General features: G+C 57.1%; 11 protein-coding genes across 11 annotated transcripts; 5 read left to right on the forward strand and 6 right to left on the reverse strand.

Moving 5' to 3' along the window:
- Nucleotides 1-1333: 1333 nt before the first annotated feature.
- On the reverse strand, nucleotides 1334-3093 carry VTJ04DRAFT_9052 (uncharacterized protein; the record flags this gene model as incomplete). The annotated part of the gene is made up of 2 exons (XM_069367557.1): nucleotides 1334-2933; nucleotides 3047-3093. 2 exons carry the CDS (start codon nucleotides 3091-3093, stop codon nucleotides 1334-1336), a joined length of 1647 nt encoding a protein of 548 aa, XP_069215873.1.
- A 1104-nt stretch (nucleotides 3094-4197) lies between these two features.
- VTJ04DRAFT_9053 (uncharacterized protein) lies at nucleotides 4198-6305 on the forward strand (the record flags this gene model as incomplete). The annotated part of the gene is made up of 2 exons (XM_069367558.1): nucleotides 4198-4305; nucleotides 5841-6305. The coding sequence occupies 2 exons, from the start codon at nucleotides 4198-4200 to the stop codon at nucleotides 6303-6305; spliced, it is 573 nt and encodes a 190-aa protein (XP_069215874.1).
- Nucleotides 6306-6348: 43 nt separating this feature from the next.
- VTJ04DRAFT_9054 (uncharacterized protein) lies at nucleotides 6349-11904 on the forward strand (the record flags this gene model as incomplete). The annotated part of the gene is made up of 3 exons (XM_069367559.1): nucleotides 6349-6496; nucleotides 6589-11261; nucleotides 11326-11904. The coding sequence occupies 3 exons, from the start codon at nucleotides 6349-6351 to the stop codon at nucleotides 11902-11904; spliced, it is 5400 nt and encodes a 1799-aa protein (XP_069215875.1).
- Nucleotides 11905-11987: 83 nt separating this feature from the next.
- Nucleotides 11988-12488, reverse strand: VTJ04DRAFT_9055 (uncharacterized protein; the record flags this gene model as incomplete). Its single annotated transcript, XM_069367560.1, has 2 exons — nucleotides 11988-12346; nucleotides 12422-12488. 2 exons carry the CDS (start codon nucleotides 12486-12488, stop codon nucleotides 11988-11990), a joined length of 426 nt encoding a protein of 141 aa, XP_069215876.1.
- Nucleotides 12489-15280: 2792 nt separating this feature from the next.
- Nucleotides 15281-15538, reverse strand: VTJ04DRAFT_9056 (uncharacterized protein; the record flags this gene model as incomplete). The annotated part of the gene is made up of 1 exon (XM_069367561.1): nucleotides 15281-15538. One exon carries the CDS (start codon nucleotides 15536-15538, stop codon nucleotides 15281-15283), a length of 258 nt encoding a protein of 85 aa, XP_069215877.1.
- Nucleotides 15539-16029: 491 nt separating this feature from the next.
- VTJ04DRAFT_9057 (uncharacterized protein) lies at nucleotides 16030-18667 on the forward strand (the record flags this gene model as incomplete). Its single annotated transcript, XM_069367562.1, has 7 exons — nucleotides 16030-16093; nucleotides 16217-16240; nucleotides 16366-16392; nucleotides 16577-17739; nucleotides 17808-18068; nucleotides 18129-18533; nucleotides 18605-18667. The coding sequence occupies 7 exons, from the start codon at nucleotides 16030-16032 to the stop codon at nucleotides 18665-18667; spliced, it is 2007 nt and encodes a 668-aa protein (XP_069215878.1).
- A 987-nt stretch (nucleotides 18668-19654) lies between these two features.
- VTJ04DRAFT_9058 (uncharacterized protein) lies at nucleotides 19655-21884 on the reverse strand (the record flags this gene model as incomplete). The annotated part of the gene is made up of 2 exons (XM_069367563.1): nucleotides 19655-21061; nucleotides 21126-21884. The coding sequence occupies 2 exons, from the start codon at nucleotides 21882-21884 to the stop codon at nucleotides 19655-19657; spliced, it is 2166 nt and encodes a 721-aa protein (XP_069215879.1).
- A 376-nt stretch (nucleotides 21885-22260) lies between these two features.
- On the forward strand, nucleotides 22261-22695 carry VTJ04DRAFT_9059 (uncharacterized protein; the record flags this gene model as incomplete). The annotated part of the gene is made up of 2 exons (XM_069367564.1): nucleotides 22261-22481; nucleotides 22548-22695. 2 exons carry the CDS (start codon nucleotides 22261-22263, stop codon nucleotides 22693-22695), a joined length of 369 nt encoding a protein of 122 aa, XP_069215880.1.
- Nucleotides 22696-22760: 65 nt separating this feature from the next.
- VTJ04DRAFT_9060 (uncharacterized protein) lies at nucleotides 22761-23546 on the forward strand (the record flags this gene model as incomplete). Its single annotated transcript, XM_069367566.1, has 2 exons — nucleotides 22761-23051; nucleotides 23121-23546. 2 exons carry the CDS (start codon nucleotides 22761-22763, stop codon nucleotides 23544-23546), a joined length of 717 nt encoding a protein of 238 aa, XP_069215881.1.
- A 421-nt stretch (nucleotides 23547-23967) lies between these two features.
- VTJ04DRAFT_9061 (uncharacterized protein) lies at nucleotides 23968-25242 on the reverse strand (the record flags this gene model as incomplete). The annotated part of the gene is made up of 3 exons (XM_069367567.1): nucleotides 23968-24345; nucleotides 24422-24799; nucleotides 24871-25242. The coding sequence occupies 3 exons, from the start codon at nucleotides 25240-25242 to the stop codon at nucleotides 23968-23970; spliced, it is 1128 nt and encodes a 375-aa protein (XP_069215882.1).
- Nucleotides 25243-25266: 24 nt separating this feature from the next.
- On the reverse strand, nucleotides 25267-25766 carry VTJ04DRAFT_9062 (uncharacterized protein; the record flags this gene model as incomplete). The annotated part of the gene is made up of 2 exons (XM_069367568.1): nucleotides 25267-25678; nucleotides 25753-25766. The coding sequence occupies 2 exons, from the start codon at nucleotides 25764-25766 to the stop codon at nucleotides 25267-25269; spliced, it is 426 nt and encodes a 141-aa protein (XP_069215883.1).
- Between the last annotated feature and the right edge of the window lie 788 nt (nucleotides 25767-26554).

Consider the following 26554-nt stretch of genomic DNA (forward strand, 5'->3'; position numbering starts at 1 on the left):
AGAGAGAGAGATATAGCGAAATTCGTCCTGTGGCCCTCAATTTGGGGGTTTTATATTGTACATAGAAAATATTATTTTTTTTAAAAAAAAAAAGAAAAAAGAAAGTAAAAATTGTAAACTTTGTGCCTGTGCTCTGTGAATGCCATGCGACATGTGATCAAATTTTTCTTTTGTGTCATCATTTTCTCTTCTTGTTTTGGTGTCACTGACATTCAGTAGCTGTAAACTCAGGTAAGTACTTATGAAATTAGTTTTATCCTGCATTAAAGTGCCAACTCTGTTGTGAAGTACTCTGTCCTGTATCTCTGCCTTTGCAGGGACTTAAGTGCAACTTACTAAGTAAGCTGTAAAAGTCTAGATAGTATAGATCTCAGTTTGTTATATCATGTGTAAGCTTGAATTTGTCTTATGTGAATGTGATGCGATGCGCGAGGAAACGTTTTGGTAAAGCATATTAGTAGTAATCGTAGTGTTAGGAGAGATTGTATTATCGACCTCTGTTTTGCCCAAGCTTATATCATGGTAAGTGAGTCTTTTACTTACATTGGTTTGTTCATGATGGTTGTAAAATAGGTAGCTAGTGGAAAGGAATCAACATGCCGACCTGAAGCATTATCTGTGTCATGATGATTGAGATATTGCAACTGTGCCCTGTGAATGCCATGTCATGTGTGATCAATGTTTATTCATGGATGTGAATCTTGTAGGCTCTGTAAACTTGAACTGTCCTCTGTTGCATCTGTAATTTTCTGTAAATTTTGCCTTTCCTTTTGGTCCATTGACTGATCGTTTACGTGATGTTATTGACATATCGTAGGGTGTCTTACTATGGGTGCTTGCTGTGATGCTGCCCGTATTGTCGTAAAGGTGCCGGGTAGGTACTTATCAAGACTTGAGGAGGATTTGTCTGATTCATGGCTACGGAGTAAAGTGACATCCGAGAGGCTAGCATCAATTGGATTAAGCCTGTGTTTTCTCGATTTGTGGATCTGTGTGTGCATCTCTATATGCTCTCTCGTAGTTTGTGTTTCTCTGTGTGCAAGACCAAGCAAGGGTGTTTAGTCCAGTATATGTATTGTAATTGCATTGCTGCCACTCCTATCTAAGCTCTTGATAGAATAAACCCTCAAAGTTGCGTGAACAGTTTAACACTCATGGATGAGTGCATGTGACATCATGTAAGTGATCATGTCCCATATCCCCGTCAATGCCATCTGTCCCTTCTATCCCCCATCCACTTCTATCCCATACAATGGAATCAAGGTAGGCAGTACGCATACGTGAACAACCCTCCCCACCACCCCATAGCCCACCAAACATATCCATCTACCCCTTAAATATCCAGACTCCCCTCATCCCTCCCCAAGAAGATCTTCCACATCCTCCTGCTCACCGCTTGCCCCACCGTCCTCTCGCCAACATCTCCCTCCTTATTCACTCCTCTCCTCACCCCCTCAATCGCCAACGGTCCGCCCGCTTCCAGCGCTTTGACCAACCTGGGAAGCGTCGGAAACTCGTTCGCCAGTCCGTACGCCACAGGCGCCGTGACGCGGCCAATCTCCTGCAGGACACGGATGTACGTATCGCGCGGGGAGTCGCCAGCCCGGACCTGGCCCGATTCCATGCAGAAGCCGACGCCAGCCGCGTCGGTGGACGCGTCGCGCTGCCGGCGGTAGGGGACGGTGCTGATGTGCTGGGTGAAAATGGTCAGCCAGCGGGCGGTTTCGATGGGGGCGGCGGTGTGGTGGATGAGGAAGTTGTGGAGGAGCTGGAGTTGGAGGAGGGCTTGGTCGATGAGGTCTTCGTCGATGTAGGTTTGCGGGTTGGCGGCGGGGCGGCGGCGGCGTTGGGAGCTGGCTGGTGGGAGGGCGTTGTCCGGTTGTTGCTGTTGCTCGAGGCCACTGCGCACGGCGGAGACAAACTGGCGGTTGCGGAGGTTGCGGTTTCTTCGCAGCCAGGGCTCGAGACCTTCGATGAGATAGATGATACTGTCGTTAGGGAAGTGTTGTTTCATGAGTAGAGCGTGGGCCTCAAGGGTGAATGGCTGGCGTTCGTCACTACCGCCGCCGACAGCAAGCTCGACGAAGTCGGTTGCTGTCACCACCACCATGGCATAGTTCTCACGCTCGATGGTTTCTGGGATGGGCTCCCAGTAACCAAGCTCGTCGTTGAACCGGGCACGGACCTTGCGGCGCCATCGGACGACGTTGTCGACGGGACTTGACCAGATGGTTGATGTCACTTCTAGCTCTCGAAGCAGAGTTTCGGTTTGGATCCGTACGCCTGCGTCGAGAGTGCTTGGTAGGTCGACGATCATTTCCGGGGTTGAGACCTTCTTGTCGGTGCGGAGCTTGTTGACCTCAGCCAGGGCCGCAGCCCGAGCTTTTTCCTGCACCTTTTCATGTTTGGCCCGCTCCTTTTCGAGCCTCTTGCGCTCCTTTTCCGACTCCCTTGCCGCAGCCTTTTCCTCCCCCTGCCTTTCCCTTTCCTCTCGCTCTCTTTCCTTCTCCTCGGCTGTCTTTTTCGGAGCTGTTGAGGTTGGCTGCCTTGTCCCGTTGGACGTTGTCTTCCTTGTTGGCTGCGAGGCAGGTAGCCTCGGAGGCGGGTTTGTTAGGACAGCAATCTTATGCTTTAACGAGGTCAGATCCGCAATGTCTGGGAAGTCATCATCGTCGGAATCCCCACGATCAGAACTTTCCACATTAACAACGGCTGACTGAGTCCTCCGAATGGAGTGTGAAGAGTTCGACGGTCCATCATTAGGGGGAGCCGGAAGACGTGCTGAGCTTGATATGGGATCCCATGAAGCCGCCGGCCGTGAAGGAAGTACGGATCGGCGGGGGGGACTTGATGTGAAGGAGTCAATGTCGTCAAGGACAATCACGGGTGCGGTGGCCTTGATCTGAATGTTCCCGGCTCGTGTGTCCGGGACCCTGGATGGACTCTTGGTCGTGAATGGGCTCGACCTTCCCGGAAGACGCAAACTGCTGGATATGGATTCTATGTCGTAATCCAACCGGCGTCGTTTCGGCGAAGGAGCACTGACTGATTGGCTCTGGAGGCCGCGGCTGGGCGGAGCGGTAATGTCGTCATCGTCGGAGAAGGTCCAAATATCATCATCTCTCTGTACTGAGACCCTCGGATTGGAATTGAATCTAGATGTCTGGGCGGGGCCCAACCCTCCGGACCTTGCCACTGTCGTCGCCGGTTTTGGTGAGAAGGGTCTTGTTCTTTTCGGCAGAGGAGACGGCGAGCCTCGGTCCGAGGATGAGAGCAGCGAAATGACTTCAGGCATAGCGGGTTTCTTTGTGTTGTTGCTTTTTGGCACATGGGAGACTTATTTGTTGACGTTCGTCCCTGTCGCCATGGCTACTGTACCCTGGTCCCGTCGTCGATGCAAACACGGGTTATCGGGTGTGTGACGCGCCTGCAGGTGCGCGAAACAAACGCAACGGCACGTGATGCATTTTTGACGGGAGCGGGATGTGGGGCTCAGGCACCCGCAGGCCTGGCTGGGCCGGCTCGGGCTGTTTGGCACCTGCCTCGGCCTGTGACGTTACAGTATTGAAGCGCTGTCATTTCGCACTCGATACTGTGTCTGCCTCGGTGTGACGGTGTGTTGGGACCTCTACTCTCCACTTTCAGCACTTCGTCTCCTCTTTTCGGCCTTCCTCTCGGCCGCTTCCATCACAACGCCATTTCGAGCCCGGCCGCTCAGACCTCTCCGGAAGCACAACTCCTCCACGGATGGTCCGCCGTTGGCCGTTTCTACCGTTACTTGCCCCATGCTTCATTCAATTTTCATTCTGCCACGCAATCCTCCAATGCACCACGGCATGGAACCGGGCTCTCCCTGGAATACTATGCTGTTCATGGAATCTGAAGCGTTGGAGGGGTTGAGGGGCTCGGAAGGTGTGCTATGAGACGCATATAGTTGCGAGCCGTCGACGCCATCGGGCTGCTTTTGGAAGCCATCTGCCGGATGCCTTCTTTTTTGGGCGAGCGGCGCCGAACAGCAAATGTTTTTGGGCTCAACGAGGGGAAGTCTGATCACCTAACCAGGCAGTCCTGCTCCCGGAATTATAGCCATCCTGTACGGAGTATGTAAGGTATGTACGACAATGGTGGTGACATGCAGAACTCGGAGGCGGCGAGCCACCTTAGCTGGCTGCGTCTGCCCGCTCGCAGCGCCAGTGCATGGAGAAGAGGGACGGCCCAGCGCCGCTTCTGCTCCAGCTGTTCTCGAAAAGCCGTGCTTCGGGATCCGCACAGGGCGACAGGGCCGTCGTCGAGCAAGCGGGAGGAGTGGGTTTCATCACAGGAAGGAGGTCAAGGCGTACAGCTCTGCGTCATGCACCCTCCACCACCCAAAGCTACCTCCCTTCTTTGACCGTACTTCAAGAGCCTCACCACAGCCTATCACGGGCACAGGTGGCGGCGGGAGATACTTCCAACGGCGGTTGACCTAGCGCCGATCGCTTTGGCATGACCGCTCAACCCCGCGTCGGCGACGAGCAGGAAGAATAGAATGGCAGATCATCGGCATGGCGTTGCAATCGGCGACGGAAAATGAGAGAGGGGCACACAGCAGATGCTATTGATGAAGAATCCATGGTCCCCAAGCACACAACATGACGTTGCACAGCGTTCTTGTGATTCCTCCGTAGTTATTCGGGAGGTATAATTACGTCGTTCAGGCTGTCCAGCGGCTTGGTGAAGGGTCGCAGGAGAGGTATGGAGTATACACAATACTTAGTGTAAAACGGCCAGACCAGGCCAGACCGGGACGTATGTCACCGGGAGTCTGGAGCTGGAGCCAAGTGGAGGTCAAAGATGGATCCTCGTCGGCGTCCGTCTGGGGAACGGGACCTGGCGGGACCTCTTTGTTCCCTTCGATCATGGAAGAACGTCGGCGATTGTTCCGACTGCTTGCTGCACCTGATGGAAAGGCGGGTGCGCACTGGCCACGAGCCTAACCCAAATCCCTCAGCCAACCAATCGCTTCAGCCAACGCCGACCCCCCAAAGGCTGCATGCATGGACCCTGGTGTGGATGCGAGGATAGGATGGGATGAGATGGATGGCCTGTTCCTGGTGATGTTCCTGGTGGTGTCCTCGTTCATCCCTTTGCCCCCTTCGAGGTCTTTTTGGACTTGGACTGGACGAACAGGTACATCTTGTGTGCTCTGTGGCCGCAGTATGGCTGCAATGTCTCTCGACGGTTGGCTAGAAGGCTCTTTTAGTAGCTCCCTGCGTGTCTTGCAGTTTTCTTTTTTCCTCTCCCCGCTCTCAAAAGTTTTTGTGTGACAGAAGCAATAAGAGGCCGAGTTGCAGGTTGCCATTGGACTGGAGCTCCCCCCATCCAAGGCATCCCACGTCGACGGGCGGTGTTGTCCAGATATGTACCTCGAAACAAACAGAAGGATGGGATGAAGTTGGCTCGAATTAGGAATCATGTTGGATTTTTTATGCGTAGAAACAGACGAGGGATGCGTCGAAAATAGACAAAACCGACAAACAGACCCGAAACCACAGAGTAACGTCACAAGTTTTGTTTTATCGGCCGTCGCCCAGTTTGTTGGCGTTTGGCCCAGTTAGCGCATCGCATCGCATCTTCTTCAGTTGCAGTTCAGGGGAGCGCGTCGCTGCAGACGAATTTGCGCTGCAACCCCCTGGTCGGGCGCAATCAAATAAACAAGGGGGGCTTCCCAATTGGGCCAAACAGCTCAGGTTTCCTCGCGGATGGACAGAGAGGACGAGGAAACACTTCGACCCGACGCTCGCTCACTCACTTCCTGAACCAACCCCCCAAACCCAAACCAAAAAAATAACCCGCGTCAGGAGAGAGCCCAAACCTTATCCTCCCGTCTCTGGGTGCGAGCATATGCCGCTGCCGTGTGCGACCAGAGCATAATCCCGACCCGCGGGGTCAAACTTGTCTCTGCCTGCGCGTCTCTGCCTGTCTCTTCCTGTCTCTGCGGCGGTTTCATTCGACCTATTTTTGTTTTATTTTTACCACTTTCTTGTTTTACTTTGCACGAGGGGCGGGTCCGGCTGTTGTTTGGCTTCCTCATCCGACACCTAAAGCACCGTCCAGCAGCAGTCGCATCGACGAGCAGAAGAAGCAGAGCGGTTCGTCCCGTCTGTCGCGGCTGTTCGCCGTTCCACGATCAACCCTGTGCATCTTCTCATCGCCATTCCCGACACGGCACAGTCAACACTGAACTGCGCCGCCAGAACAAGACGCGATCCGACCTAGCCGGTCCCACTACGCCGGCGCCAGTCGCCGACTCCTCTTCCCCCTGATTAATACCAGGCCGGCGCGCCTTTGCTGCCGCAAGCCGTCAACATGGCGACCTCACCACCCGGTTCTCCCCCGACCGCGACTGTGCCTCCACGGCCGCTGAGCGCCATGATCCGCCCGGCCCCAAGGAGCAGCAGCCGAATGAGCAGGAGCAGGGCGTCCGACGAGGACGCGAAAACTGCCGTCAAAGTCGGTGAGTGCAGCTGAGCCCAGGCCGATCCTGGACTCCAGTCCTTTGCTATGTAATCTGCCGCTAACTCTCTTCCCTCCTACTCACCGCAAAAGCCATCCGCGTCCGCCCGCCGTTAAAACCTACCGACCCGGGATATGAGCTCATCCCACAGCGTTTCCAGCGATCTATGGTCCATGTGCAATCGCCGACGACTCTTGCTATTGACTCACCTCAAGGCCGCAAACTTTTTGTCTTTGACCGCGTCTTTTCGCCCGAAGTCGACCAAGCCGGCATTTGGGAGTACCTCGAAGACTGTATCAATGCCTTCACACAGGGCTACAATGTGTCTATCCTCGCCTACGGCCAATCCGGCGCCGGTAAGTCGTACACCATGGGTACCTCGGGGCCCCTGGACCAGACCAACCCCGAAGCCATGGGTGTCATTCCGCGCGCCGCAACCGCCCTCTTCGAAAAGCTCGAGGGTCCCAAGGGGAACCCCAACCGCAACTCCATGTCTCAGCTTCGGACGCCTTCCCGGTACTCGACGCAGCCGGCCAGTTTCGCCAAGGGCGAGAAGAACTGGACCCTGCGCGCGTCGTACGTTGAAATCTACAACGAGCAGTTGAGAGATCTCTTGATTCCCGACCATATCCCGCCGCATGAGCGTCCCACCGTCACCATCCGCGAGGACACCAAGGGCAACATCATACTCACCGGTCTACGCCAGGTTGAGGTAAACTCGGTGGAGGATCTCATGAACGTGCTGGCACAAGGCTCGACGCTGCGCCAAACCGACGCCACTGCCGTCAACGCCCGCTCATCTCGCTCCCATGCTGTGTTCAGTCTCAACCTCGTCCAGCGCAAGAGCCGTCTTCAGACCGCCCAAGGTGCCGAGAAGCGCCTGTCCATGCCACTCGAGGCCCTGACCGGCGGCGGCGAGGCCCTCGTCAGCACCGACAGCAAGATGCACTTTGTCGATCTGGCCGGAAGCGAACGTCTCAAGAACACGGGTGCCCAAGGCGAGCGTGCCAAGGAGGGTATCTCCATCAACGGCGGCCTTGCGGCCCTCGGAAAAGTCATTTCACAGTTGTCGTCGCGCAACCCGGGCGCCCACGTCTCGTACCGCGATTCCAAGCTCACGCGCCTGCTGCAGGACTCGCTGGGCGGCAATGCCATCACGTACATGGTTGCTTGCGTAACCCCCGCTGAGTTCCACCTCAGCGAGACCCTCAACACCGTGCAATACGCCCAGCGGGCCCGTGCCATCCAGAGCAAGCCGCGCATCCAGCAGGTTGAGGAGGGTGACAAGCAGGCCATCATCGACCGCCTCAAGGCCGAGGTGGCATTCCTTCGGGAGCAGATCCGGGCTGCGGAGCGGAGCGGAGACAATCGTCGACCCCTGGCCCCTGGCGAGAGGTCCGAGCGGCTGAGCGAGCGAGAGATCGAACTGCAGAACCGCCTGCTCAACGCAGAGGAAAATTACAAGGCGTTGAGCGAGCGGCACGCGAAATTGATCGCCGAGCTGGCTAAGGCCCGGGACCGCGAGATCGCTGAGAGCCAGCATCACCACGACGACGCTGGCGACAGCGCCACCGAGCGCCTCAATCGCTCCAACAGCTTTGCCCAGGCCGTCGAGCAGGTCGTGCTAGAGTACGAAAGGACCATCCAATCGCTCGAGCACTCGCTTGCCAGCACCCGCGCTACGCTCGCTATTACCGAGGGGAACCTGCTCGAGAAAGAGACGAGGTGCGCATACACCGAGACGATCAACAACCAGCTGCAGGCCCGCCTGCAGAAGCTTATGGAACGCGAGGCGAGCACCGAGAGCTACCTGCATGACCTCGAAGCAAAGCTCGATGCCAACACTTCGGGCGAGGAGAAGAACGCCGCCATCATCATGGAGCTTCGCAAGGAGATTGCCCGCGTGCGCGAGGCCGAAGCTACCGCTGAAGAGTATATTTCGACCCTCGAGGAGCGTCTTGCGGAGGCCGACCAGGACGCCGAGCTGATGCAGCGCGAGATTGACCGGCTTGAACAGGTCATTGAGCGCCAGCGCAGCCTCGGCAAGCTGGATTCACTGCTCTACGAACTCGACAACCTCCAACAGGACGGCCAGCCTGGAGAACCAGACCGGGCCAATCTCACCAATGGTGCTGGACACCGTCGCGCCGCCAGCCGTGGCATCGCCGAGCACTCGCGCAGCCAAAGCCATGTCAGCCGCCACAGCCAGCTTGAGGAAACAATCCCGGAGACCAGGGAGGAGGAAGAAGCGGAGGATGGCACGGCGTCCAAAGGCACTGCTGCTGATGTTCCCGCCAGGTCGAGGGCGAGCTCCCGCTACCGCGACTCCGAGTATGCAACCCCAGCCCAATCCAAATATGTCGCTGATAAGCTCGAGACGACAACCCAGGAGCTCCTGGATCTGCGCGTTGAGCACGAGGCTGCGCTCAACGAGCTGGATCTCCTCCAAGCCAAGTACGAGGAGGCGCTCCGCGCTCTGGCTGAACTGCAGGATGTCGTTGACGAGACCCGGCACCCCGCCCCGCGCCCGCGCGACTCGATGCTCTCCGTCGCTTCGCCCCTCGGCACCCGCCCACACTCCTTCCTTTCCGCCAGCGACACCAACCACCAGTCGATGAAGTCGCTCTCCACGGAGCTGTCGTCGGCCATGGACACCCCCGCGACCCCGCTCGAGGCTTCCGACGCTGATACCGCGGTGCCCAAGTCCGACACCGAGAACGGCGTGGCCGGCGATTTCTCCAACCCAGAAGCCCTCGCTGCCGAAGTGCAGAGGCTCCGCGCTCTGGCCGCGGAGCGCGAAGTCGCCGAGCGCGAGCTGGCTGAGCGGTACGCACAGCTCGAGGAGCAGCACCAGCAGACGCTTGACATCGTGGAGGAGCTCAAGACCGAAGTGGCCAAGGCGCAAGCGGCCAGCCTCGAGGCGGCCGCGTCGCCCAAGGGCAGCGCCCCCGTCATCCGCCGCAAGTCGAGCCAGAACGTCATGATCATCGACCGCGCGCACCGCTCGTTCGCGTCGCTGCGGAACATTGCCGCCGAGAACTTTGAGAACAACCCCGAGGTGATGCAGAACTTTGAGCTGAATCTGAATGTGGCCATGCACGAACTGCACGCGAGGTCGGAGCGGATTCAGGAGCTCGAGGCGGATGTGGCGACGGCGAAGAAGGAGATGGAGACCAAGATGAACATCATCTCCGGCCTGACGCGCGAGAGGTCGAGCTTGAAGGCGACGTCACCACTGGATATGGCCATGGTGGCCAACCTCCGCGAGCAGCTTGAGCAGAGCGAATCCAAGATTCGTGAGATGCAGGAGGCTCACGCTGCCAGGGAGAGGGAGTTGGAGGAAAAGCTGGCCGAGTTGCAGCAGTCCTTGGAGAAGCATAAGGAGAGCCTTGCGGCTGCCGAGGAGAAAGCTGCCGCCGCTGAGAAGGCTGCTGCCGAGGCGGCGGCGGTTGTTGAGGCTCGCGATGTGCCGAAGGTGGAGGCCAACTCTACGCGTGCCGTCGAGCCTGTCGCTCAGGAGCCTGCTGTTCCTGCTGCGGAGGCTACCGAGGTTCCTGTCGAGACGGAACAGAAGGCCAAGGAAGAAGTGCCTTCCACAGTTGAGAAGGCCGTCGAGGCTCCGGCGAAGGAAGACTCCGCGGCGGAGATCGAGCTGCGCGAGAAGCGGATCGCCGAGCTCGAATCGGAACTCGCCGGCTGGGAGGAGCGGCACAGCACCGCCATCCAAAGCATGCAGGATGCTGAGATCCAGATGCGGAAGACGATCGAGGAGCTCGAGGCCCAAGTCGCGACCGTCACGGAGCAGCTGGCCGCGGCGCAACAGAAGGACCCCGAGACCGAGGCGGCCGAGGCCCGGCAGCGCAAGCTCATCGACTTTCTGCGCAGCGAGATCGACGAGTACAAGGAGCTCATCCACAACAACCAGGCCAAGGTCACCGAGGCCGAGCAGCAGCTCCAGGCCACCAAGAAGCTCCTCGAGATGGCCGCGCACGACCGCGACCAGGCGACGACCGAGCTCGAGGCCCAGAAGCAGCTCGTCGCCGAATTGGAGGCCCGCGTTGCGGACCACGAACAGGCCGTCAAGACCGCCCAGGAGAGCTTGGAGGAGCTGCGCGCCAAGCACGCCGCCGAGGTCGAGCAGCTGCTCGCATCGTCCCAGAAGGATCTGGATGCCCAGGTCGAGGCTCTCCAGGCCGAGCACGCCGACCGCGTCGCGCGCCTCGAGGGCGACCTCACCGAGGCCCGCGAGGACCTGATGAAGGTGGCCACCCAGGTGGCGTTCGCCCTCGGCGCGGACGTCAGCGTCGAGCGCATCGCGGACCGCATCGACGAGCTCGTCGCGACCCAGAAGAAGGCGCTCGCCCTGGAGCAGGAGAAGCGCGCCGAGCTCGAGGGCCACGTCCTCGAGCTGACGAGCATCAACGACGCCGTCATGCGCGATCTAGAGGCTGTTCGCGCCGGTCTGAACGAGGTGCTTGCGGCCGAGTTGGCCGGCCGGGCCAAGTCCCCCGTGCCTGTCGCCGACCAGGTTGACCTTGTCAAGCAGAAGGTGGCGGACCTCGAGCACAAGAACGAGAAGAACTCGCGCTTGCTGGAGGAGCTCGAGGACCAGCTGCAGAGCAACTACGACCAGGTTCAGGCCGCGAGCAATCGCCTGTCGACGCTCCAGATGGAGCGCGACCGCCAGCTTGAGGAGGCGAACGCGGCCAAGCTCAAGCTGCAGACTGAGCTGGACACTATTCGGGAGGAGTACGCTGCTCTTCAGGTACGTTGGTTTTCTGTTCTCTTATCCTTTTTCGTTCGCCTACTAACTTCAGCTCCCCTTCCAGTCCAAATACGAAAGCGTCCTTTCCGAGGCGGGCTCTCCCCAGCGCTCCAACTCCGTCTCCGGCGGCAGCGGGCAGGTCCGCAAATCCTCCAGCGTCGCCTCCCTTCCCTCTCCGCCACCCGCCATCCCTCTGCCGCCGCTCCCCAACGGCTCCTCCGGCTCCACTCCCGGCACCACCTCCCCGACCCCGCGCCCGCCCAGCAAAGACATCGGCGGCGTCCCGCTCTCCCCGTCGCACCACCTGCGCGAGGACCAGGAGGCGCGCATCCAGCTCATCGAGAAGCAGCTCAAGGCCGAGAAGCAGCTTACCGCCACGCTGGAAGAGGCGCTCACGGACCTGGAGCAGCAGCAGAACACCTTCCGCGCCGAGTGCGAGGCGTGGCGGCGGCGCGCAGGCGAGCTGGAGCAGGAGCTCAAGGAGCTCAAGGAGCGTGGCGGCGGCGACAACCGGTGGAGCCTGCAGCAGGTGGAAGAGGAGAGGCGGAAGCGCCGCGACGCCGAGATTGCGCGCGCGCACCTCGAGGAGAGGATGAACACGATCAACAAGAAGAAGAAGAAGGGCAGTTTGAACTGCTTTTAGGAGGGCAGCGGCCGCAGTTGGATTGGGGCTACTACTCCGAGTGCTGGTGCTACGGATGATAATGTTGGTGGGGGTGGAGCAGCCTAGGGATGTTGCTGTTGCTCTCTGCCGTGGCGGTGGGTCGCGGTGCTGGTTGTAATGGTTGTGACGGTGGTTAGTGGGGTGGTGGTGATGGGAATAATGGTGGCCAAGGTGGGATGGGATTGGGAGACGATAAGGAGGATGTTGTTGGGGTTGATCGCCGACCAGGAGGCCGGCGGGTTGAATGCACAAATGACTGCATGACGCTTGGAGGGCTGAGGTTGGGAAGGGCGGTAGGTTGATTTCATCTGCTGCTCTACTGCTGATGAAGTGGATGGTTGGATGGATGGGTTGGGTTGGACAATGTGTTGGGTTTCCTTTGTTGTCTGTTTTGTGTTTTTCTCTTTTCCTTTCTCCTTTTCTTTTTGTTCCTATATTTTTGATTCCCCCTTACGCTTTGTCACTATTATTGATTCCCCCCATAAACACAACAAACGATGACACAGCGCGAAAATAGCTGTATGTCTGATGTCACGCAGGATTATTTTTCGTCTTCTTTTCATGATGACAATTTTCTTTTCTTGTTCTGCTTCTTATGTGGGAGGCGAGACGAGGGTTTTTTTTTATTTTATCTTTTTATTCCCCTCCTTTTTTTGGTTTCTCTTCTTCAAAGTTCAACACCAGAGACAAAAACACAACTACATGTGCTCACGCTTACACACTACGATAATGTCCCCCCGGGCTGCTGTTGCTGAAGAAGAGAGGCGGGGATGGATGGTATGTTGGCCCGAGCAACGCCCTGTATGTACGGATTCGTCTTGCTGTACGTAAAAGGCTTCGATCTTGACCGACCTCGGTTGCCTGTTATGTGGTAGTTGAATGAATGATTTGATGTCCGCATATTTAAAAGGGTGTCTATGCGTTGTGTTTGATGTGCTCTGTGGCAATGGGTGTCCTGCGTTTCTCTTATGCTCGACTCGTTCCCCGGCTGCCATTGTATGCGTAGACTTACTTTGTCCGTCTATGTGCCATGGTGTAATGCATGTACATCCAAGCAGGTTTTGTAGAGTTGATACTGCAAGCATCCCTTACCTCTCAATCTTCCCAGGGTCTAAGTACTCTCTACATGCCACTTAACTGTGCCGGCACCTGCAGCCGAGGGCACACTCGGGGACAGAACCAGCCGATCGGCGCAACGGCTCGCTGACAGCATGGTGTAACCTAGAAGTTCGCCCGCCTTGTTTTGTGTGGTGTCCGGGGTCTATTCTTGGTGGTCTTCGCTGCTGGAGTCTAAACGTACCTCAGTAATATACTTCCCACTGTTGACTTCACGTATGGTGAACAAGGTGTATGACCAGAGTGTCCTTGTGAGGTACGGTTTACCCCGTAAGTAGCGGGCCGAATATTGCTCACGAACCCAAACCACGGAACTGCTCCAGGAAGACAGATAGAAGGAGGGGTATTCGGTGGTTGTCAGTGGATGTGCGGCTAGGGAGGCGATGGATACTCGGGACGGAGTACAAGTCCACCTAGGCATATGGCACATGCGATGAACGGTCGTGATAATATGTGATTTGCCTTCCATCTCACCGGTGAAGCCCTCCATTCCTGAATCCCAAATGGGAAAATTGGGAGGCCTATCCACCAGAAATTGCCTACACGTTCATCCTTGACTTCCCATGCTGTGTGTGAGGAGCAGGTATTATTGATGGCCTCCATCAGAACCACATGTGGCTCTTGGTGCTAACCATGGAGATGAGGGAACTTATGTTGCGGAGATCTGTGGGGTGCGGGGAAGAGAGTGGGAAAAAGATAGATCAGCAGAAAGAAATCCAAAATAACATACACAAGTACCTCCGGAAACAATCTACACCGTACATCGCCACTGTCATTTCAGTGAAAGGAAACATATTACTAGGGTCAAGTCACTCCCAAGACCCGGCAATACGGCAACCGCGGCGACAGTCCTGTAGCCAAGGAAAGACAAGAATGGACCCGCTTGAGCTTTGCTGCTGATGAGATCGAAGAGGGACATCCTTGCTGGCATGGAATTGTGGCATTGTATGTATTGTAACGCCGGGTTTTGCCATATGCCGGTCCAGCGCGTTAAAAGTGTCGAAATAGAGATCGACCACAGTCCAGCTGGTTGGAGTCATTGGTATCGAGCTGCCATGTCACAAGTTTCTCCCAAACTCAACAGATTCAACCATGAAAGTCTCTGGACTGGTGGCGTGGACGGCCATCCCCGGATTTCTCTCAGCGGTTTGCGGAGATGTTGTGGGGAAGACAAGGGGGGCGTGTTGTGTCCCCGGATTGTGTCCAGAACACAGCCATGTTGTTGGTTTTCGTCCAAACAGCGATATCGCGCCGCGAGGTGCCGAAGGCGGACGACAATGTTCGCCGGCAACGAGACCCATGACTCGATGTAGTTCAGTTTGCCGTACTCTCCGCGCTCGTGGTTGGACTGGCTGCAAGAGTTCGGTCCGGCAAATGACAAGGTGTGGCGGTCCGGGAATAGGAAAACATAAAGGTCTCAGCTCTTCTGCGTCATGGATCTGCAATAGGATTAGCCACCGAAACCAATCTCCAGCCCTCGCCACTGTCCGTGACGCTGCTGTGTACCCTGGGCCGACGTTGTGGGAGAGAGAGAGAGATCAACGCTAGGTTGACTCGGGTGGACCGAGATGCCGGGTCTTGCCGCCATCAACTCGGCCGGATGGATGGTTTGTCGTGGAGACGCCCTAAGGGTAGCCAACTGAGCTTGAGCAGAGTTGTTGTGTGTCTATTCTTTGTTGACACTCAGTTTGGTTGGTAGGACGTTGTATGTCTTGTTGGTAACAGCCAACAAGACGTAGGAGTCTGTTGGCGCTGTGTTCAATAGGCTGTCTCAACTGAGTAAGCTTAGCAGTGACTACCAGCAAGCCAACAAATATTAGCAGGTCACGGATGGGCTGCGTCTTGATGCCACCCAATGCATGTACAGCCGGCCTCGGCAGTGTCAGAATAGTCGTTGATACGCCGTCTCTAGTACCCGAGACGGACTAGGGTCTTCGGGATGACGATGTGGATAACCGGGTATTAACGTTAAGTTTAGTGACTTGCGTTGACGAGGGACTTCAGGTACCAAGTACACCGAACTCCATCTCCGACACCCCGGCATGAAAGTGGTCAAGAAGCCGAGACACAGGATGAACACAACGTGATAGTGGATACGGATTGCGGGATGAACTCTAAGATGTCGCCGTCTTTGGAAACTGAAGATGCACGTGTTGTGGGCCATCATTGGAAATGACAACCTCAACATGAACTACCTGACCGAGAGGCTGACAAAAAAGCTGAGGTTTCACGTCAAAACCTAAAGTGCTGAGTGGCAGTTGGCGTGGGGCCCGATCCCGGCCCCGCGGGCCCCAAGCATGGCGACATTTTGGCGCCGGGCGGGCTCATCGGACGGAGGGAAGAACGACCCCAGCAGCCATGCGACCTGCAATGCCCTTAGCCTCCGCATCTTACCCCTCCCCCACCTTCTGTGCCGATCTATCCTGGGGTGCCCTCCTGCCGTCTCTGTGCCGTCATAGGCCGCGAGAGCCCGGGGGGCCGTACTTGCCCGGAACATCCCTCCCACAAGATACCATCCATCCATTGAGAGGCAACATCCAATGGATTGACATGGAGGCTGCAGCACGCGGCAACGCAGCAGGTACACCATGCTTCGTACCGTTACAGGCACAATCCAGGCAAAATTTCCATCCCATCCATCCCTCCATCCTTCCCCGGAAGTAAGTGGGTGCCCACAATCCTAGTACCTAGTACACACTCCGTGCCGGCGGGACCCCTCCATCGTGGTTGCCGCTTTCGTTCATAATACAAAAGCCCGCGCCTGCTCCGGTTTCCCCCCGAGTATGTGTTCTTGACTTCTCTGCCTCCCGTGTCTCTCTCCTCCCTTTCTTGTCTCGCCTGCTGCCATACTCTTCGGCTGTCTTGCTTGGTGAAGCTCTCCAACACATCTTCTTTGCGCCTTTGCTGCCGTCGCTCCGAGCAGACCAGCATTGCTACCCCGCCACCACGCCGTCATCATCCCCCTCCCAGTCACATACAGTCGCCAGCATGGCTACGAACGGCACTCCCAAGGCGCCGGTGGTGCACGAGGCCCATGAGGTCGACACATTCCGTACGTCTGTCTTTGGAACTCCCCGAGACTCCGAGTGAACGCCGCGTGGGGATTTTGTGCCCCGCGCCCGGCCCCAGTCCAAGACACATGGGAAGCTAACGCCGCGCCTTTCGCGATCTCTAGATCCCCCGCAGAAGATGCTCGCAAGTAGGTTGCCCGCAAACTGCGCTCTGCCGTGCGCCAAGCCCAAGTCCGTAGCATGCTCCCCGCGGGGGGGCTTCACGGCATACGGCATGTTTGAAGATGCAGTGAGGCTGACCAGAACGCAACAGAGCACCCGAGCAAACCTCACCTGAGCGGTATGCCATCCCCAGTTCCTCCTTGACCCACCCCTTCTCCGGGACCGGCGACTCGCGACGATCGCGAGACCCGGGGCCGCCGCGCACCCACGCATGCAACACCCCTGCTTTGCCCCCTGAGTTCCGGCAGTGCCGCAATGGTGCCCTTTGGACAAGTTGCTAACGTGACCCCAATCGTGTGTAGGCCTCGAAGAGTATCAGAAGCTGTACAAGGAGTCCATCACAGAGCCCGAGAAGTTCTGGGGGAGGCTGGCCCGTGAGCTCGTGACATGGCACAAGGACTTTACCACGGTGCGGTCTGGCTCGCTCCGGACAGGAGACGTTGCCTGGTTCCTTGAGGGCGAGCTCAACGCCTCTTACAACTGCATCGACCGCCATGCTTTCAAGGATCCGGATCGCGTCGCCATCATCTACGAGGCCGACGAGCCCTCCGACGGCCGGACCGTGACCTACGGCGAGCTCCTGCGCCAAGTGTCCAAGGTGGCTCGTGTTCTCAAAGAGTTGGGCGTCCGCAAGGGCGACACCGTCGCCATCTACATGCCTATGGTCCCCGAGGCTCTCATCGCCATCTTGGCTTGCACCCGTATCGGCGCCATCCACTCCGTCGTCTTCGCCGGTTTCTCGGCTGACTCCCTCCGCGACCGCGTCCTTGACGCCCGCTCTCGTGTCGTCATTACCAGTGACGAGGGCAAGCGTGGCGGCAAGTTGATCGGAACCAAGAAGATTGTCGACGAGGCCCTTCGTCAGTGCCCCGATGTCACAAACGTTCTTGTCTTCAAGCGCACCGGCGCCGACATCCCCATGACCCCCGGTCGTGACCTCTGGTGGCACGAGGAGGTGGAGAAGTGGCCCGCGTACTTGGCTCCTGAGCCCATGAACGCGGAGGACCCTCTATTCCTGCTGTACACTTCTGGATCGACCGGCAAGCCCAAGGGTGTCATGCATACGACGGGTGGCTATCTCGTGGGCGCTGCTGCCACCGGCAAGTACGTCTTCGATATCCACGATGGCGATCGCTTCTTCTGCGGTGGCGATGTCGGTTGGATCACGGGCCACACGTACGTGGTCTACGCTCCCTTGCTCCTCGGTGTTTCGACCGTCGTCTTCGAAGGTACTCCGGCATACCCCAATTTCTCGCGCTACTGGGACATCATCGAACGCCATGCCGTGACGCAATTCTACGTCGCCCCGACCGCCCTGCGTCTTCTTAAGCGCGCTGGCGACGAGCATGTTCGCGGCGATTTTAAGCACCTGCGCGTCCTCGGTTCCGTCGGCGAGCCCATCGCCGCGGAGGTCTGGAAGTGGTACTTCGAGGTCGTGGGCAAGGAGGAATCCCAGGTCGTCGATGTGAGTTTCACCTCCTTTCAACTCGATACCTAACCATCATGAGCAATTTCTAACCTCTTCAATTACAGACGTACTGGCAAACCGAGACAGGTTCCCATGTCATTGCCCCCCTCGCCGGTGTTACCCCTACCAAGCCTGGGTCTGCATCTCTCCCCTTCTTTGGCATTGAGCCTGCCATCGTCGACCCCGTCTCTGGCGAGGAGATCCACGGCAACGACGTCGAGGGCGTTCTGGCTTTCAAGCAGCCATGGCCGAGCATGGCCCGCACCGTTTGGGGCGCTCACCAGCGGTACATGGATACGTATCTGAATGTGTACAAGGGCTACTACGTAAGCAACAGTTCCTACCTAGTTTTGATGACTCCATCGTCATACTAACCATGCTCTTAGTTTACTGGCGATGGTGCCGGTCGGGACCATGAAGGTTTCTACTGGATCCGCGGTCGTGTCGACGATGTCGTGAACGTCAGTGGCCATCGGCTGTCGACGGCCGAGATTGAGGCTGCCCTGCTTGAGCACCATTCTGTTGCTGAGGCGGCCGTGGTTGGCGTGGCCGACGAGCTCACTGGCCAGGCTGTCAATGCCTTCGTCGCCATCAAGGATGGTAATGAATCGTCGGATGCCCTGCGCAAGGACCTCATCCTGCAGGTCCGCCGCAGCATTGGCCCATTCGCCGCTCCCAAGGCTGTCTACATCGTGCCTGATCTTCCCAAGACTCGCTCTGGCAAGATCATGCGCCGCATTTTGAGGAAGATTCTCGCCGGCGAGGAGGACCAGCTTGGCGATATCACTACGGTACGTTGCCTCCCTACCAATGTCCAACCCGTTCCATATCACTCAGTTGCTGACATGACTGCGTCTTTCAGCTCTCGGATCCCACTGTTGTGCCGAAGCTCATCACCTTGGTCCACGAGGCCCGGAAGAAATAAATGCTGGGTGTTTTTGGACAGATCTCGTTTGAACGTTCTTTGAAGGGGTGCATATCAACAGGGTTTTTATACCACGGTTACGGTGTGTTTGTTTGGGTTTGGCATGCCTGGTTACCAATGTTTTCTAGGGGAGGTTGATGTTTAGGTTCACATCAAGTTTGAGCGTGAGGTAGTTGCGTTGAGTTTGCCTTTTGACTAGGTAATGAGACTGGCCACATGGTCGTTGAGTTGTCTAAGTTTGTTTCTTGGTGTGTCTTAGCGTTGTGATTGCAATTGTAGGTGAATAGATCTCAAAAGGTGGTTTTAAGGTATTTTTTTTTCTTCCTTTCTTTCTCTTTCCGTCTTTCCTTTCCCTTTTCTTTTCCTTGTTTTTTCTTTGGGCTTCATGTCAGTTTTCCCTTTCGATCTTCTTGGGATATGAATGCCAGTCCAGTAGTGTTGACCCTGCGAATGCACAAGACTAAACTTCAACGAGACCTGGACCAGGCCCAGGCAGTCCGTCCCGGTTTTCTCCATTCAGACATCCGGAGGACCCGATTATACCTACGCACTCCGGTTGCCCCGACCCCGTAGCTCGGGTCCTTCGGCGGCCGCGGCGGTGGAGTGTAGAACAGCGTCGTTCTCTTAGACGGCATCAACCCATGGAATTTGCTCAGGAAAACATCCACACTTCGTTGCTAGGCGTCTTCCACATAATTATCTATCCTCTTTCAAGGCCAACAGTACCATATTCGACATACCGACTACCATCCCATAACGACTCAACCCAGTAGTATGGTGTGGTGCATATACACTACCTTCCAAAAAGCCCGGACAAACAAACGCTACCCATACATGTACTTAAACACGTTCCTTTGCCTTTCCCTGCCTCTTTCATTTACCACCAACATGATTCCCCTCATGACACTAATACACCACGGGGTATCCGACACAACCAGCCCCATACCTCCCGCCCCCTTCTCCTGACAGATACAAATCCCCTCCCCCTCACTGCGCCGCCGCACTCAACTCCTTGACGCGCCTCTCAATCTCCGGCACGCCCCTCAACAGCACCTCCAGGTCCTCCTTCTCCTCCTCGAGCGCCAGCCTCTTGTCGGCGTCGAGGCGCGTAAACACGTAGTGGCCCTGGCCGTCAAACTGCAGAATGTGCGTGTGGTACTTCCAGAGGCTGCGCCTGTGGCTGACCGTCATGAGGGTGATGCCGAGCTCTTTCGCAGTGTCGTACATGACCTTTTCCGTGTCGAGCGTCACGCTGCTCGTGCACTCGTCCAGGATGGCGTAGCGCGGGCGGTGGTAAAACAGCCGCGCCATGGCGATGCGCTGCTGCAGCCCACCCGACAGCACGTCGCGCCACTCGGCCTCCGAGTCGAGCCCTTCCGGGTACAGGTCGAGGAGGTGTTCGAGCGACAGGATGCGGAGGATCTTGATCAGGTCGGCGTCCGTCACCCCCTTACTGTGCATGGTGCTGGGCTTGTCGGGGTAGATGATTTGTTGGCGGAGGGACCCGCGGGACAGGTAGGGGCGCTGAGGGATGTAGAAGATGTCGGTAGACGGGGGCTTGTAGACAGTGCCACCGTAGACGGGCCAGAGGCCACCGAGGATGCGGAAGAGAGAGGACTTGCCACAGCCGTTGGGACCGACGATGAGGAGGTGGTCGCCCGGGCGGAGACTGAAGGATAGGGCGGGGACGAGGACATCGCCGTTCGGCGAGATGATGGGCACGTCGATGAACTTGATGTCCGGGCTCTCAAAGATCTTGCCGCGACCCTTGAGCACGGCGGCGTTGGTCTCAGTACCGGAGCTCGAGACAAGCTTCTTGGAATAGTTGCCGGCTTCGACGTCTTCCATGACGTTGAGAAGGGTCGAGACGCGTGAGGTGTACCCGGCAAGCTCCATGATTTCCTTGTAGGAGAACATCAAACGTCCAAAAGCGTCTGAGGCGCTGAGGAGCATGCGGCGGTTTGTAACGAAGCTCTCGGTGCGGTCAGCCATGTTGCTGACGACAGATCCGGGAAGCTTGACGAAGACGGGGAAGCTGCAGAGCAGGAGTCCGAGAGCACCCCAGAAGTACTTGATGACATAGTCTTCCATGAAACTGTGGGAGAGGCGCCGGCGTAGGACGAAATTGATGTGCTTGATGAGGGTGAAGTAGCCCTTATCAAGGGTGTTCTTTTCAACCTCATGACCATGGTACAGGGCCACCTCTTCGGCATGGTCGATGAGCCTGGAGTGCTGGAAGCGGAACTCGCCTTCGAGGCGGGCTTCGTCGGCCACGTACTTGCCGAACGGGGGCGTGAGAACGCGCATCACGTTCGCCGATAATTGGACAAGCAGCGACATAAATACAACACCCTCCCCGCCGACGGCTCTTGAGAGGGTAACTGTGTAGATAATCTAGAGATTTGACCAAGGTTAGAAACACCTCGCAACAGCTGAACAGAGAGGGGCAACGGCTCACCATATCCAACATCGGCTTGGCCAGATTGCTGTACAGCTCAGACAAGCTGTTGGAGAATTTTGTGACGTCAACGGCGATCAGCTGGTCGGCGTTCTTGATCCGGTCGTCGAGGGCTGAGAGGCCATAGAACGTCAACTTGGAAAGGTACCGGTTGTGGATGTGCTCCGTCAAACGTGTGCGGTACGCCAGTGCGAGCTGGTTTTGGTGGTAGGCGAGCATAGAGTTGGTAAAAGTGGCGGGCACGGCGATGAGCATCCAGTACATGATTCGCGTCAGGAACTCGCGGCCATTGCCTTTAACGAGAGCCTTGACAATGGCACCATCCATGGTGGCGACCTTGAGGCTGATGAGAGTGCGCAGGATGAGGAAGAAGCTGTGGCTGATGATGAGGCGGGCTTCCCTGCTGGTCCAGCCGGGGATGACGATGCGCAACAGGCGCAGCAAGGCACGAAGAAAGTCGCGGTTCAACTCGACCTTCTTTTTGGAGGAGCCTGGTTCCTCATCCGAGAGGGCGCGGGTCCCAGAAGCGGCCTTCTCAGCGCGAAGGCGAGCCTCGCGGATGGCGGCGGCCTTTTGGTCGGCAATGCCGGTGCGGACGCGGTTCGCGAGGGCGACGAAGAGGGCGATGTAGATGCCGCGGGAGATGCGCGTGCGATTTTGCAGGTACATGGTCGTCAGCTGCGAGACGAGAGCTTTGATGTTGCGCGCCTGGGCAGCGGCGCCCCGGGGAGAGGCGGGCTTGGACAGCGTCGGCGCCATGATGGACGGCGAGGGCGCGCGGGCGCAGGGCGACGTCGAGCTCAGGCAAGCAGGATTGGAGAAGACTGTGTCATGGAATCGAAGCAGCGGTCATGAGAGTGAAGAGGCGTCGAGACGGATTCGAGGCCGGATTGTATGGTTTGGATTGGATCGGATTGTTGGATGTGAAGATCGAGTCCGAGGGAGGTGAGCCGCTGCGACAATGCGACGGATGAACGGAATGCGTCGTGTAACTCCGACGTGGAAGCCGCAGCGGAGATGGTTTAACTAGTTAAATCCAAAACTTGGAGCTAAAAAGAAGAAATTGCGGACTCATCCCAACCCCGAGTCCTGGTGATGTTTTCTTTCCTCCTCAGCATTGCAACGCCAACAAGGAATGTGCGCTTTTGATGGTAGCGGCTTCTTCCTTCCTCGGCCGACCCTTGCGTCACCTGCTCTGTGCAACGGGCAGGCCAGTCCCAGTTTCCCCGGGTTCTCGCTTTCCCGACAGCATGTGATTGTTGCCGAGCTGCCCCTGGGACCCATGTCGCATTCTGGCGCCGCCAGTGGCCGTCAGCTGCTGAAGCCCCGCGTCGTACGGACCCACCCAGGTCTGGGGTAGGCTGGGTTGATGAGTCTTGGCACTACCGGGCCCCAGGTCGCTCTTGCGTCCATTTGGCCCAGTCTTCATCCAGCGGCACTGAAGCAGCACCGGGCACCCAAATCGGAACCGGCATCCAAGTCCACCTCCGTGCCTGATATCGGAGCTCCGTCTGTTTTCCCGGTCCGGGCCGGCGTCAATGACCGGCATGTCTACCTGAGTCACAGTTAGCAAAACAAAAGAATAAAAATATGAACTCAAATCCTACAACCTCTAGACGAGGAAGAGGAGCCAACATGGCAACACTCATCTTCCTCACCCTCAACCTCATCATCCCCGTCCTCGCCAACACCGAAAAGGCAATCTTTCTCGGCCCCGACCCGGCGGCGGCAGATGTGAGCCCGGTCCCCCCCGAGCTTTCCAATATCCACCTCGACACCCTCACCCCGAGGGACTTCACCCACCGGACGCGTCTCCCAGCTGTGTTCCCGTCCCTAGAGAACCCTAAAGGCAAGGCAACCTGGGTCCTCCTCGACGGCCTCACGCCTGGCCAACGCTACGAGGTGCGTGTCTGCTGGCCAGCCACGGTAAGTCCACCTCACACATATACCTTTCCTCGGCATCTCTTATCAACTAGTACTAACCCCCTCCCCAAGCAACCAACAACATTCACCCTCACCCCCTACTCTCCCTCAACGGTCTACTCCACCCCTGACCTCCTCTCCTCCTTACTCAACTACACCGCCTCGTACAACCACCGCCAACAACACCAGCCATTACCGCCGCGCACAACCAACCCTTCAGGAACCCAGCTCCTCCTCCAAATCCTCGCGGCAGCGGATTTCTTCACCACCAACACCACGCTCATGCTCCATCCCCCACCCGTCGACGCAGACATCATCTTGGACCCGTTCCTTTTCAACGTGTTGCCGCGATCACTAGCAGGTACGGTGGGTTATCTGGTGTTTGTGGCGGTGGTTGCGTATTTCGGTGTGGTACGCGTGGTGAAGGGGGTGATCGCGGAGTTGGTGAGGAGTGGAGTTGAAGCGGATGGAGAAGGCAAGAAAAAGAAGGTTCAGTGATGGTATCATGGTCAGGGATGCAATGAAGCAGTTTTGTTTTATGTGGGTAGCATTGGGTTTGGTGTAATACTGGATGCCACCAACCAAGAGCGATAATAATGTCAAGGTAAAAAAGGAGAATACATAAACAACCACTTAGATTAAGGTACCTACCCATAGATGACATGAAGCAAGTATCGACAAGCAAAACCAAACTCAACTCATCCATGCTATGTGGTATAGTAGACCGGCAAAAACACAAACGGCAATCAACTCTATCACAAGACAAGCAATAAAATCAAACACATAATCCAAAGGGAAAAGAAAATCCATGGACTAACAAAACTCAGAACCAGCAACCAACACCTCGCACCCCCCTTTCTCATCACCTAACGCCCCAAACCAACCCTAACTCATCCGCCCTACATCCATTTTGATCCTGCTAATACCGTGGCGGGTAAGTCTGGCCGCCATATGGCTGCTGCGGGGGATACGAGGTGCCGCCGTACTGGGGCTGGCCGTAGGGAGGGTTTTGACCGTAGCCGCCCGGCGGGGGGGCGTGGTAACCGGGCTGCGGCGGAGGGGCATACTGGTTGTATTGTGGTTGACCGGGAGGAGGAACGGGAGGCGTGCCGTAGCTCCCCTGCGGAGGAGACGAGGTCGAGGACCCGGCAACGTACGAGGCGGCGCTGCCACCACCATAGTTTTGGATGGGTGTCGGCTGTCCGGCCTGTGAGGGAGGTTGGTACGAAGCCGGTGGCGCGGTCCCGCTGTAGCCGCCTGGTTGGGGGTTGTTGGTGTAGCCGAATTCGTTTTGGCGCTGTTGGAAAAAGGGTTGGGTCAGCATTCGAGATTCCCTATGCTAGTTGTTGAAGAAGAAGTGGACGTGAACCTACAGTGCCATGCTTGCCACCGCCGAACACGCTGGAGGCGACTCCGCCGACAAGACCGCCTAGACCACCGGAACCGTGGCCGGAGCTGGATCCATGGCCGCCGCCGCCGAGAAGGCTTCCCACCAGCCCCGCAGGGCCGGAACTATGACCAGAACTGTGGCCGCTGGACTGTTTACCGCTAGACAAGATGTTGGAAGCAACTTGGGCCGCGAGCTTTCCGCCGAGACCGCCGCCACCACCGCCGTGGCTGCTTCCGTGTCCGCCACCGCCCGAAAGGAGACCGCCGACGAGACCACCAACAAGGCCACCGCCCGAGCTGTGTGAACCGCCGCCGTGGGGTTTGCTGTTGACAGCGGTATTCAGAGCGGTATTAAGGAGTGACTGCGCAGGGAAAGAGACGTCAGCATGTGTTATAGAACAAAAAAAACTCAGCATCAAAGAGGCCCACATACCCCAAAACCCCTATCACTCGACGACCCAAACGCTCTCGTGCCATCGCCCGGCGAACCGTCCTCGCGGGGGTGGAGGGGCTCCAAACGGCCGTCTGGATACCTGGCGGTCTGGCTGCCGTCGGGATGGGTGATGATTTCGGCGCCGTTGGCGCCGGGCCGCCCAAACGGGCTGTCGCTCTGAGGAGCCGGGGTGCTGCCCTCGCCGATGGGCGCCGGAGTGGTAGGGACTTCCCACTGTGATGCGCCGGTGGAGAGCTGGACAAAATAGTACTTCCTCGATGTTGCGTCCCACTGGGCGATCCAGCCGGGAGGAAGAGGCGGGGGCGCAAAACTCGGCCCTTCGCCGCCTCCTGGGGATGGTGGCCCTGCCATGGTGGATGTGTAGGTGGTGATGATTTAGTGAAGCGGAAGGTGGGGAGGGAAGTGTCGAGGAAACGGCGCGCCGGGGCACCCGGTGCGTTCAGGCGATGGTCGTTCGTATGTATATGCTCGGCGCCGGCGGGGCGAAGCGTTGGATGTATCGCAGCTTTGGTGTCGCCGAGGGGAGTCGGTGTCTTTGTACTCGGACGGATGATTTAATAAGGTATGGTATCTAATTACACCGTCGAGAGAGGGGCAGCGCGGTGTGGGATGACAAGACGGGAAGAGACGCTGCTGCAGGAGAGACAGGTGCTGAAGCAGTGTGGCGTAGGAAGATAATAGCGGGAGGGGGCGGGGCACCAAAAAGCCAAGCGAGTCGAAGCGACTTTGAGACAAGAACTCGGGGTGCAGCCCGAGGTTGTTTAAACTAGGAAAAAAATTAAAGTTTCTGTAGAAATGCGTGATGCATGTGTCCAAATCTCAACATGGCCAAACAAGATGAAAAAGTCGGTGACTTATAACCTCAGGTCGAGCATTTGCAGCTGACATGGTTTTGATGGTGGGGAGACTGAGTTCGAGACCGGACGGTCGGAGGGAGCCAACCGCCCAACCATCACCGCCCCGCGCTAAACGCTGTCAGGCATCGCGACTTCCCCTTCTTTTCTCGCTCTCTTTCCGTGCTTGGATGGAACCTTGCGCCTGGGGATTTCTCACGCGGCAGCAGCGCCTCACCTCTATTGCCTATCTTCATCGCTAGCATCGTAGTGGTATCCCAAAGAGGTCAAAAAAAACTCTTATTATCTATTTATTTTCTTCCCGCAGCAGCCTGGGACTGCTTATCAAGCCAACCAACAGCCACACCCTGGATTGTTGGGAGAGAGAGAAAGTCTTCAATTCTCATCCATCATCTCGCTCGCACTAATAAGCTCACCTAGCACAGCCTCGCCCCCCTTCGGTCACCCTCCGGTCACGATCACGTCTCACAGACGGAACCATTTTCTCTCGAGAAACATCGACTCGCTTAGGTGATCCGTCTTTCGCAAGCACATTACGGGATTTTCGTCACCTTGTCACTCTGCTGTGTGGTAGAGACCACAAAAGAACCTCGAGGTCCCTTCAGCCACAACGGCTGGCGCGTCCACAAGGCGACGGCTGGGCTGGTGGCGCGAGAGGCAGCCGAGCATACCACCAATATTCGAGCAATTCAAACAACAGCTCATGAATTCCCGACATGTCTCGATGGTATTTGCATCATCTTCGCATCATCCATCAGTACAGTGTTGTTACAACCAAGTCAAGCCTTGGTTGACTTGCCATCATACCT

This window comes from Mycothermus thermophilus (genome assembly GCF_041956435.1).
Source record: "Mycothermus thermophilus strain CBS 625.91 unplaced genomic scaffold VTJ04scaffold_6, whole genome shotgun sequence".
In the NCBI taxonomy this organism is placed as follows: domain Eukaryota; kingdom Fungi; phylum Ascomycota; class Sordariomycetes; order Sordariales; family Chaetomiaceae; genus Mycothermus; species Mycothermus thermophilus.